This window comes from Anomaloglossus baeobatrachus, chromosome 4 (assembly GCF_048569485.1).
Source record: "Anomaloglossus baeobatrachus isolate aAnoBae1 chromosome 4, aAnoBae1.hap1, whole genome shotgun sequence".
In the NCBI taxonomy this organism is placed as follows: domain Eukaryota; kingdom Metazoa; phylum Chordata; class Amphibia; order Anura; family Aromobatidae; genus Anomaloglossus; species Anomaloglossus baeobatrachus.
In genome coordinates, this window is record NC_134356.1 from 280,778,467 (window position 1) to 280,790,980 (window position 12,514).

The window sequence follows — 12,514 nt, forward strand, 5'->3', positions numbered from 1 at the left end:
AACAGATGGATGAGCGCTTAGTCAATCCCACTAAGCTCTAAAAAAGACACCATGAGCACAAATGGGGGAAGTGAACGAACAGCTTATCTCTGAGACGACTTAAGGCTACTTTACACACTGCGATATCGGTCCCGATATCGCTAGTGTGGGTACCCGCCCCCATCTGTTGCGCGACACGGGCAAATCGCTGCCCGTGTCGCACAACAGCCGTCACACATACATACCTGTCCGGCGACGTCGCTGTGACGGGCGAACCGCCTCCTTTCTAAGGGGGCGGTCCGTGCGGCGTCACAGCGACGTCACTGAACCGCCGCCCAATAGAAGCGGAGGGGCGGAGCTGAGCGGGACGTAACATCCCGCCCACCTCCTTCCTTCCTCATAGCGGCCGGGAGGCAGGTAAGGGGAGCTTCCTCGTTCCTGCGGCGTCACACGCAGCGATGTGTGCTGCCGCAGGAACGAGGAACAACCTCGTTACTGCTGCAGTAATGAGATTTGAGAATGGACCCCCATGTCGCCGATTAGCGATTTTGCACGTTTTTGCAACGATGCAAAATCGCTTATTGGTGTCACACGCAACGGCATCGCTAATGCGGCCTGATGTGCGTCACGAATTCCGTGACCCTAACGACTCCGCATTAGCGATGTCGCAGCGTGTAAAGCCCGCTTTAGTGAGAGGAACAGCAACACACAACAATGTTTCTACAGATAATTACAAGCAGACTGCTTGCATCCAAGCTCTGTATTGGGATATAACTGTATCATGAGCAAATACCAAGGGAAAATATAGGTATTTAAGGACACAAGGGGAGTGGTGATGTGGTGATGATTAACAGCTCAAAGGTGAGGATATCCGCAGGATCCTAAAATGTAAGGCAATAACCCCAAGTAGAGAAGATATAGAGGATACCATTTACACCACAGCAGGAAGAATAGAATGTCAGGGTGCAGTTTGTGTAACTAAACACTGCCACCTTCTACAGCCGGACACGACAAGACTGTCTGTCAACCGTGACACACGTATGACACAAACCTGCTGAAGTAGGTACTGGGGTCAGCGCACCCTCTCCACCACCAGGTACGGTTGCAGTAGAGACCACTGCGACCATGATTATTACACTCCTGCTCTCTCGATAAGTCAGGCCAGATTTCGCTCGCGGGCCTTGTTTTTCCCATTCCTGGTGTACACTATCCAGATTTTTGTATTACTCACAATGGGGGGGTATCTACAAGTCTGTGGGCTCTGTAGGGAAAAAGCTTTTTATAGGTATCCTTTCACTGTATTCATGCTACCCAAACTGCACAATGCATGAATCAGAGCCTGGTTGCACATTTGCAGCCAAGTATATATAATTTTCTCTCAAACGCTTGAGACAAGATTAGTCTAACACAACCTTCAGCCGGCTTGTCCCAACTCCATTTTAGGTGATTAGTGTACCGCCCCTAAACAGACGAGCTGCTCGGATCCGGGATTGCTGTGGCTCGAGGGTCCCCGGACCCGGGGCTCATTGGCCACTCAAATAAAAAGGGGGGAATATTTACAGGGGATTAGTTTGTGATGCCACCTGCGGGTTGCGGTAAGAAGGGAGTACCGCCACTGCCGAGTGGAGTACCGGGGCAGATGGTGTGGGGGGCAGCCAGGTGACAGTTCCCTCCGCAGGTAGGGGGGCCCCGGGACTCTAAAGAGTGATGGAGGATGGTGTTGTGCAGGCTAGCTTGGCAGGCAGGGCGCAGGGGCTGCAGTTTACTCACTCAGGTTGTAAAGCTGGGTTTACACACTGCAACATCGCAAAGGACATCGCTGTAACGTCACCGGTTTGGTGACGCAATAGCGACCTCCCTAAGTCTCTGCTAAGTCTCTGGTGAGCGTTCAAACAGGCAAACCTGGCCAACAACGCAACAGCGATCCGGACCTGCAGAGCGACCTAGCTGGTTGTTGGGGACGTTGATAAGCAGCCTTTTGAAAGGGAAGTTGCTAACAAAGTCACTGCAAAGTCTTCACACACTGAAACTTCATGCTGCACAGCGGGAAACAAAGGACCTAGGAATAATCCTGAACGATTTGTAACGATTACAACTTCACAGCAGGGGCCGGGTCGCTGATAGGTTTCACACACTGCAACATCGCAAACAACATCGCTATTGCGTCACAAAACCGGTGACGTTACAGCGATGTTGTTTGAGATATTGCAGTGTGTAAACCCAGCTTAAGGCTGTTGATGCAACCAATAAGCAGACTCTGACACAGGAGTAAACCAAGTCTCTGGGTATCACTGCCACTTTGGGGAGCCAGTCCGGGTGTCCGCTCCCATTGGTATCGCTTTAATGGTCTGGAGCCTGCCTCCATGCACAATTGTAGGTGTTCCTAGATGACCCTTCGGCCTGAAGCTGTCAGGGTCCCGCTCCCTGTGTTCAGTGGAGCAATGCTCTTGATGGCTGGGACTTGGGATCTCAGTGGGTCGCATAAGCTGGAAAACCCTATCCCCCTCATTTTGCTGATGCCTTCAATCTCTGAGCTCTTGGGGAAAGTTCATAAAGAGACTATCCTCCACAGGTTAATTAGCAAGGCGCTTGAAGCTCCTCCACTGTCTGCGACCCAACCTAGGTCACACAGGGAGCTACAACTCCCCAGTTCCTCACTCTCTGAGGGCTACTACTCAACTCCATCTCTAAACCATAACTGACTTCCTTCCCTCCCAAGGAGTCAGCCTAACCCCTAGGTGGGTGGCCCTTTTCTAGCTAGACCAACCCACTGTTGTTTCTGACGGGGTGTGGTGTGAGGTGTGGTTGGGATTTGTGTGCTGATGTCAGTGATACCAATGTTCAGGAACCCGGAACCATGGAGGGTGGGTCTTGCACCAGGAAAAGAGAAGGTGCAGTTCCCTGTGACACCCTGATATAGTCAGGGGCGTCACAACTGGCACATTAGAAGGTGGACTTGGGGATGTCTTCTCCCCTGAAGACATCAATTATGGTGTTGTAATGTGAATTATGTCTTGTGTCATTGTGGAAGAAATATGTCATGTGAATTGTGATGTAACGTATAATGTGTAGCAGTGTTTTATGTGTTAGGCTGATTGTAGAGTCAGAAGTAGTTAATAGTTCGGACTAGCCTATAGTGGATGTGGCTAGAATGCAGGGTAAGTCACGATTTCTTGTAGAACATCAGATTAATACAGACCAATGGTCTGAATGATTGTCAAGGCCACATGCAGCAAGAGACCTATAGTGAGAAGGAGAAAGAAAACTGGGAAAGAGAGTCATTATGAGGGACAAATCGACATGCAAGTAAAGTGATAGAGACCCAGTGTGAAGGACAGCGTCAGTCTTAAGGACTAACCATAGAACGCAGGGTTTGGAGAAGGGACATCTGGTCGAAATACCCCAAGTAGCTTACGGCTTCTAAAGGTAACCGACCAAGATGGACTAGAACATGAGTTCAAGGAGTGATCCATGTGGGAGTTAATTCAGAATGCTTGGAAGCTTGAGTTTGGCCATATTGGCCAGCTCTGTCCTCTACAAGGAGAATCATATGTGGAACTGCGGGACAACACAAACTGCCATACTTTGCAATACCTCTTATAAGATAAATGTGCTTCTTTCTTCTCCCAAGAAAGCATTTCAAAGAAAAATATACCTGTCTGAAATCGTGCAGCCAAGCTTTGATTCATGCTGCCCAGGCAGTTTGGGCAGCATTAATCAGGTGACAGGTTCTGTATTTGGAAGCCTTTATATTTTTCATAAATCATAGAGCTTAATAATAAAAAAAGCATTCAGCTAGAGAGTCCCTTAAAATTAATGATCAAATTAAATGAGTTTCTATATAATTTCCTTTTTTTAGATCTGGTATTTACTTCCATGCCATACCCGTGAATAAATACACTCCTACCAATATGCGGATTACTCTAGAAATCAAGTAAGTACAATTACATTATTCTGTAGAACATGATTAAGTATTGTTAGCCAAAAATGTCTTGTACAGATTTTATTTTTGTTACAACTGCATATGGTGTTCCTTTTAGGGCTAGATGCCTAATTTTCTCAAACAAGTGCTATCCGTGGTTTTCACAGATAGACTTTCACAGGTACGTGCGCTATGGGGCCATTCATATGTCAGTGATTTTTTGAGGACTGTACTGTCCGGAGAATCACGGAGACATGTCCAATTTTGATCTGAGGTGTTGGATCAAAATCATCATTGCAAGTCTATAGATCACTGAAAAAAATCGGACCCCACTCGAATGACACCACAGTGTGATTACATTTTCATGGACTGTCAGAATAGAGAAAGTGAGAAACTTTTTTTTTTCTTCACGAGAGAGAAAAACTGATGACACTTGAACCACACGTTGAACAAATTGTGATGACATTCTGGTCCCAAAAATCGGTTTGTTTTTCTTGTGAGTAAATAGGATGTCTGAATGAGCCCTTAAGCTTATTCTTCGCTGTATGAGTCAATGGTGTAGATGAAGAAGATGCCAAGTTACCGATGCCCTTGGGAGCTTCTAGTTTTAACTGTGACCATATACCTTAGCTTGTTCCTTTACAAAGGTTTTGGAAATTAATCCTTGTTATAGGAAATCATCTATCTCAATCTAACATGCTTTTTATTTAATTTCCTAAGGGATAAGTGGAACTATTTATAATATATTTTATATATTGGATGAGACTAATGTCCTCTCCAGAAATAAACAGGATATATAAAGTGTATGCTAATGTTACTGATTGATTAAAATAATTTTTAACCCCTTCCTGACATATGACGCTCCGATGGGTTGCCATGGCAGTTGGGGGCTGATGAAGACCCCAATGCTTACTATTATAGTACTCCTGTGAAGACTAGTCTGAGGCTGAAGTTCACAGGAGACTTTGATTTTTACTATGGTATCATAATATATAGTAAAAGTGGTTGGACGATTGCAGCCAAGAGGACTAAAAAATAAGGTGTAAAAAAAAAAGTTTTTGAATAAAAAGCAAATTGTCCTCTTTTTTTTCCATTAATGTAAAGACATACAAAAAAAGCTTACAACTTGTCCCACAAAAACCAAGCCCTCATACAGCTATGTGGAAGGAAAATAAAAAAAGTTATGGCTCTTGGAAGAAGCAGAGGTAAAAACTAAAGAACAAAGAGTAGAAAATTGCCATGTTGGGAAGAGGTAAAACTACCACAGACCCAGCTCTGAATCAGCGTTGGCAATAGAAAAAAAGAAAATGTGGTGCTTCACATGAAAACCACAATCACTAAAGCATGTACCTTAATTTCTTAAAGGGATGACGTCCTACAATATTTATACAGGTAAAGAATGACTACATCTAAAACACTTAATGAGTGTAAACGTGGTTTCCAATTACCTCCGAATACGGGAAGGCTTTTAAGCAGTCACCAATTTTCAAAATCCAAAACAGCATACATATTAAAAAATAGTTAAAAAATAGATATCTTAGATCTGGTGATACTAGTATGTTTACTTTAAAAAATATTATGTAGCCAATCTTATATGAAGTTCACTCTAGCTGAAGCTGGACTCATAAAATGCTCATTTATAATATGATTTGACAACAATTCTGGCATGGATTTTTAAAGTAAGTTCACCAATCTGATTGGGTCTAATATGCATTATATAATACATATGTATTATGAAATCTGTTTAAACTTCTTAAAGGGAATCTCTCACCAGGTTTTTGCCAACTAATCTGAGAGCAGCATAACACAGGGGCAGAGATCCTGATTCCAGAGATGTGTCACTTACTTGACTGCTTAGTGTAGTTGTGATAATATCACTGATTAATCAGCAGGAGATTATCATTAGAGGACTATTTGGCGTGCTGTCAGGTAGTCCAGCATATGCATGAGCTCGGTATAACTGCTAGATCTGCAGCAGAGAAAACATTGATTATATCAAAATGACAGCAAACAGCTCAGTAAGTGACACATTGCTGGAATAAGGCTCTATGTCTTTACATTATCCTGCTCTCAGATGGAGGAGCAAAACCTGGTGACAGATTTTCTTTAAGTCAATATTACATATATTTATGTGAGTACAGGGGTGATTGCTGGTGGAGAGGGCTTAGCAACTAAAGGGGGCTTTACACGCTACGATATCGTTAATGAATTATCGTCGGGGTCACGGTGTTTGTGTCGCACATCCGGCGTCATTAACGATATCGCAGTGTGTAACACTTATGAGCGACCTTAAACAATCGCAAAAGCGGTCAAAATCGTTTGCCGCGGAGAGGTCGTCCTGAAACAAAAAATCGTTTTCTGCTTATTAGCGATGTTGTACGTCGTTCCTGCGGCAGCACACATTGCTCTGTGTGACACCGCAGGAGCGACGAACATCTCCTTACCTGCCTCCACCGGCAATGCGGAAGGAAGGAGGTGGGCGGGATTTTACGTCCCGCTCATCTCCACCCCTCCGCTTCTATTGGACGCCTGTTGTGTGACCTCGCTGTGACGCCGCACGACCCGCCCCCTTAGGAAGGAGGCGGTTCGCCAGCCAGAGCGACGTCGCAGGACAGGTAAGTGCATGTGATGGCGTTAAGCGAGGTTGTGCGGCACGGGCAGCGATTTGCTCGTGTCGCACAACCAACAGGGGTGGGTACAATCGCTTGCGATCTCGCTAGCGAGATCGCAGCGTGTAAAGCCCGCTTTAGATCTGTCCACATGCGACAGATATGGCTATATAAAATAACCAGCATCTGTCTCTAACTGCCATGGCTAAGAGGCACTTTGCACACTACGACATCACAGGTGCAATGTCGGAGGGGTCATGTCAAAAGTGACGCACTTCCGGCATTGCACTCGACATCGTAGTGTGTAAATCCTAGATGATACGATTAACGAGCGCAAAATCGTTTTAATCGTATGATCGGTGTGGTGTCTGGGAATTCCATAATTACGCGACTGCGACAGGTCCGATGTTGTTCCTCGTTCCTGCGGCAGCACACATCGCTGGAGCGAGGAACATCTCCTACCTGCGTCCTGCAGCTCACGCCGGCTATGCGGAAGGACAGAGGTGGGCGGGATGTTTACGTCCCGCTTATCTCCACCCCTCTGCTTCTATTGGCCGCCTGCCGTGTGATATCGCTATGACGCCGCACGACCCGCCCCCTTAATAAGGAGGCGGGTCGCCGGCCAGATCGACGACGCAAGGCAGGTGAGTCCATGTAAAGCAGCCGTAGCGATAATGTTCGCTACGGCTGCTATCACAAGATATCGCAGCTGCGACGGGGGCGGGGACTATCGTGCTCGGCATCGCAAGCATCGGCTTGCGATGTCGTAGTGTGCAAAGTGCCCCTAAGGATAAGCTCCAGCTGCAGCTGTTAATTATGTAAACAAGCTGCGGCATCTTGGCTTTATTCGGCGCCCTGTGACACAATCGCAGACGATTGATAGGTTACTATGGCATTTTTTACATTTTGTTTTCTACAATTTCTGATTTTTTTTCTCTACTTAGATAAAAAAAATGATGTAAGTTTGCTATCTCTGTGATTGTACTGACCTGTAGAATCATGATTCAGAGTAACTTTTATCACAAACAGAAAAAACATGGCAGAATTGCATTTTTCCCCCACTTTCACAACATTTGGAATTTTTTCCCCCATTCTTCAGTACATTAATGTTAAAACGAATGGTGTCATTCAAAAGTACAATTTGTCCCACAAAAAAGCAAGCCATTATACAGCTATGTGGGTGAAAACATAAAAAGGTTATGGCTCTTGGACGAAGGGGAGCAAAAACCCCAAAAACAAAAATGAAAATTGGCTGCGGAGGAAAGGAGTTAAAGAAAGCTAGATATATGCAGTTTTCTAGCCTGTAATAAAACAGTTCTTATGACCAATAAAATAGGGTTATTTTTTTTCATTAGGAACGATATGAAAAATATGACTTCAACTGCAAATTATTGAATAATTATTATTGCTATAACCAAATAAAATGACATATAGTCCAAACAAATTATCATGCAATAAGACAATATGAGAGAGGCCCTTGTCTATAAGAGCTTACAATCTAAATTATCTGCTAACAGTGACACCCCTAGGTACATGGTCCTAGGTGACCAACCCCTTGGCATGTTACATGGGGATAATAAATAAGGATGCATTAACCCTAAATCAGTTATAGCTATAAACTGTAGGATAGAATAGAGATATTTGTAATCGGGTCTGTTTACACTACCAACTATGGATATCCAATATAGGCTTTATTAAGGAAATTAGAAGTTTTAAGTGTTGCTTGAAAACTAAGTGTTAAGTTGAGTTCACACTAGTGTATTTTATGGTCCATATATGGATCGCAAAGTCTAGTCTGACTGTGAGTTAGCTCCATGTCTGTCTATTAGGCTTTAAAGGGAACCTGTCACCAGAATGTTCGCTATTAAATTAAAAGAATCCCCTTCTGCAGCTCCTGGGCTGCATTCTATAAAGGTTCATCTTGCTACTGGCCCCCCTTTCAGACCTAAATAACAACTTTATAAAATACTACCTTTTGCTATGGTAATGAGGTTAGCTGGCCCCGTGGGCGGGCTATATTTCGTCTGTTATCCCCCTTCCTGCCCTTTTTTGCCGTCCCCCAGTGTTCATTTACATAGATGAAGCCGCCGCCCTCATGTTTCGCAGTGCTCCGGGAGTGTCGCGCATGCGCAGTGGCACTATCGCGGGACTGAGCACTGTTCAAATCGCGAGTGCTGGTGATGTTATTGCGCAGGCGCGAGATTATGGGCGGGTACTTGGATGACGCTGGTGATGACATTCACAGCGCCGCCCATAATCTCGCGCCTGCGCAATAACATCACCGGTGCTCACAATTTGAACAGTGCTCAGTCCCGCGATAGTGCCACTGCGCATGCGCGAGACTTCAGGAGCACTGCGGAAAATGAGGGCGGCGGCCTCATCTATGTAAATGAACACTGGGGGATGGCGAACAGTGGCAGGAGGGGGGATAACTGACCAAATACAGCCCGCCCACGGGGCAAGCAAACCTCATTACCATAGCAAAAGGTAATATTTTATAAAGTTGTTATTTAGGTCTGAAAGGGGAGCCAGTAGCAAGATGAACCTTTCTAGAATGCAGCCCAGGAGCTGCAGAAGGGGATTCTTTTAGATTAATAGCGAATATTCTGGTGACAGGCTCCCTTTAAGTTCGGGTTCGGAGACACGCTCCTGTGATCAAATCTACTGGTCTGTACAGTGAGTTTCATAGTATATGGATGAAGAGCATGTAATAATAGAAGTTGAAAGTTGTAGGCCACTGGTTGATGAAGAGTATAAATCTGTTGGTATATGGATGACAGTGCAGGTGTGTAAATGCAGCATTGTTTATAGGGTTTTAAACTATTAGCAGAGTTTTGTGAAGGAAACAGGAAATCACATAAAAGTTCATAATGTATGTTATGCAATGCATAGCTCTACAGATATTAACAAACTGAAATACTGCCCATTGAATATAGCGGACAAGATGTTATTAGATGTTTTAGTTAGTGCAGTTTCAATTAAGATGGCGATTGAATGGGAGCCATCATAAAGTATGTATATATATTTTTGACCAATTGAGTGAACACCAGAATTTCTATGAATAATTAACCCCTTAACGACCGCGGGCCGTAACATTACGTCCTAACCTACCATAGCAGCCAGTGACAACCCGCACACGTCTGCTGATTTGTACAGCAAATGTGTGCCTCGCAGGCACAGGTGGATCCATGATCCACTCGCGCCTGTGAACACCTTAAATCGTGCTGTCAAAATGTGTGATTTAAATATCTGTTGCGGTAAATCTTCACTCACCAAGCTCTATCGGTGGCGCCGTGACGTGATCACTTTGTGCTGATTGTTGCTATGGTAGCACAGGGTCATGTGATGATGACTCCTGTAGCTATTCTAACTCATTTCTTGTTTCACCCGGCTGAGTGCTGCCTGTAACAAGAGGTGAGTATTTCTGGTAATCACAACTATGTAGCTGTGATCACCAGAAATGAATGAGCGATCAGACTGCTAATCCTTATTGTCCCCTAGAGGGAATAGTAAAATAAAATAAAGTTTTAAAAAAATTAAAAAAAAAATAAAAAAAACTAAAAGTTCAAATCACCCCCTTTTTGCCGCATTGAAAATTAAAGCATTAAAAAAATATACACATATTTGGTATCGCCACATTCAGAAATGCCCGATCTATCAAAATATAAAATCAATTAAACTGATCGGTAAACGGTGTAATGGCAAAAAAGTTCCAAACTTCAAAATTATATTGTTTGGTCGCTGCAAATTTTGCGCAAAATGCAACAACAGGCATTCAAAACGTAGCATCTGCGCAATCATGGTACCATTAAAAATGTCAGCTCGAGATGCAAAAAATAAGCCATCATTAAGCCATACATCACAAATAATGAGAACGTTACAGGTCGCGGAAAATGGCACAAAAAGTGCGCCACTCTTTTTGGATAAACGTCTGATTTTTTTTTTAACCCCTTAGATAAAATGAAACCTATACATGTTTGGTGTCTACGAACTTGTACCAACCTGGGGCATCACACTGACACATCAGTTTTACCATATAGTGAACATGGTGATTAAAATATCCCAAAAACAATCATGCAATCACACTTTTTTTGCATTTTTTCTGCACTTGGATTTTTTTTGCTGTTTTCCAGTACACTATATGGTAAAACTTATGGTTTAGTTTAAAAGTACAACTCGTCCTGCAAAAAACAAGTCCTTATATGGCAAGATTGACAGAGAGTTATGGCTTTCGGAAGAAGGGGAGCAAAAAAACCCCCGAAAAACAGAAAATTGGCCGGCGTGAAGCCGTTAAAGGGGATTGGCAGCTATAATTTTTTCCACCAAATAGGAATACTTTAAATACCTTATTAAAAATATGAAAATCAGCTTTTACTCACCCGCCCCAGGTGCAGACTTTGGTTGCTGTTTTGGTCTTTACTGACGAACTGCAATGGTAGTGTCACAACTACATTGCATGTAACTGCTGTAGCCAATAATTCAGTCCAGAGTGGTCTTGCTAAGAATTGGGGTAACTATATGTTCTTTTAAGATGAAGGGAAAGTTGTAGATGAACTTTCTAGATGACTTTTGGTCAGGTGAAGAATGACAGCTGGTTTCACTGCATGTTTATAATGTGAGTAAATGTTACAGATGGAATATGGGGGATTGGGAGATATCATTTTAGAGAGAATCTGTTGACATATGTCATCAATCTTGGCCTTAAAATAGCAGGCAAAGTCATGGGCCATTAGTTCAATGGCAGGTGTTTGAGCTATAAGGCCAAGAAAGGAGTAACGTTTTTTTAAATAGGACTGTTGTAGAGTTTATAGGGTTGAGAGATGTGTTTATTTAGCATGGGTGAAGGCTTTTAACAGTATAATTTTGCTATTATTCACTATTCAAGATAAAAAAAAATGGTATCCACACCATTTTGGTCAAATTAGAAAACCATATATGTCTATAAAATAAAAACAAATGGTTGAACTAAAAAAAAAACAAAATAAAAATCTTCAGATTGCAGCATTCCAAAAGGTCAAATTTTATTCTAAGCATTAAGACCCAAAACAATCCTGGTCATGAAAGGGTCAAAACTTTATTTTAGATTTTCAGTTACATCTATTACATAGATTCTAGTTTTAATAGTTGTATTAAAAAATGATTAAAAACAAATGAGCATGTGATATAATGATAATATATAATGATAATTATAGTATAATGATCTTGGAAATACTGTCTACTTCAGAGGTCCCCAATCTGTGACTCGGGAGCGACATATAAGCTTGTGGGCTTATGATTTGTGGCTCGTGGTTGTCTTCTAGCTTGGTGCATATGTCCCTAGTCTAGGAAACAGCTAAGGAGAGTAGATCTCCAGATCGTGACTTTTGTGAGTAGCCCAAATGAGCATCACAGATATAGTATAATGATCTTGGAGATACAGTCTACTTTAGAAATCCCTAACTTGTGGCTCGGAAGCCACATGTGGCTTGCAGGCCTGTGATGTGTGGCTTGTGGTTGTCTTCCAGCTTGTCGCTTAAGCACCAAGTCCAAGACGCCAAGAAGAGCAGGTCTCCAGATGGTGACTTAGTGAGTAGCCCCTCATAAAAGAGTAGATCTGAATGGGAGTAAGATAGGAACCCCTGAATCTTGGTATACTTACTTGGTGTGATTTCTGTAGAAAAGCTTTGGCTGTGATTATACAGCTGTATGTGCCTCGTGATACTCTTTCAGACCTGAATGTGGCTCTCAAGGCCAGAAAGGTTGGGGACCTCTGGGCTTTATTCCAGAGATTATGGCTTTATCACATCAGTAATACATAGAAAGGTTCCTGCCGCAACAGCCAAGATTGCAATTTAAGCGACCGGTGGTAGGGCCGCGTGTGTGTGTGTATGCTCTATTCCAACAAAATCCCCATACTCAGATTTTACCGGTAGTAACATTTCTTTACTATGAAACATATTTATAACACAGTCAACCGAACTATCTGCGCACATGTGTATGGTGGAGTCCCTGGATCTTCACTCCT

General features: G+C 43.2%; 1 protein-coding gene across 2 annotated transcripts in view; it reads left to right on the plus strand.

Moving 5' to 3' along the window:
• The window catches only part of MYRFL (myelin regulatory factor like), a 335,757-nt gene that overhangs the window by 260,928 nt on the left and 62,315 nt on the right, over window positions 1–12,514 (plus strand). For both annotated transcript variants that reach the window (XM_075344883.1, XM_075344884.1), the window contains one exon: window positions 3,839–3,913. In XM_075344883.1, coding sequence (XP_075200998.1) covers window positions 3,839–3,913 — 75 coding nt within the window. The remainder of the gene's footprint in view (window positions 1–3,838; window positions 3,914–12,514) is intronic.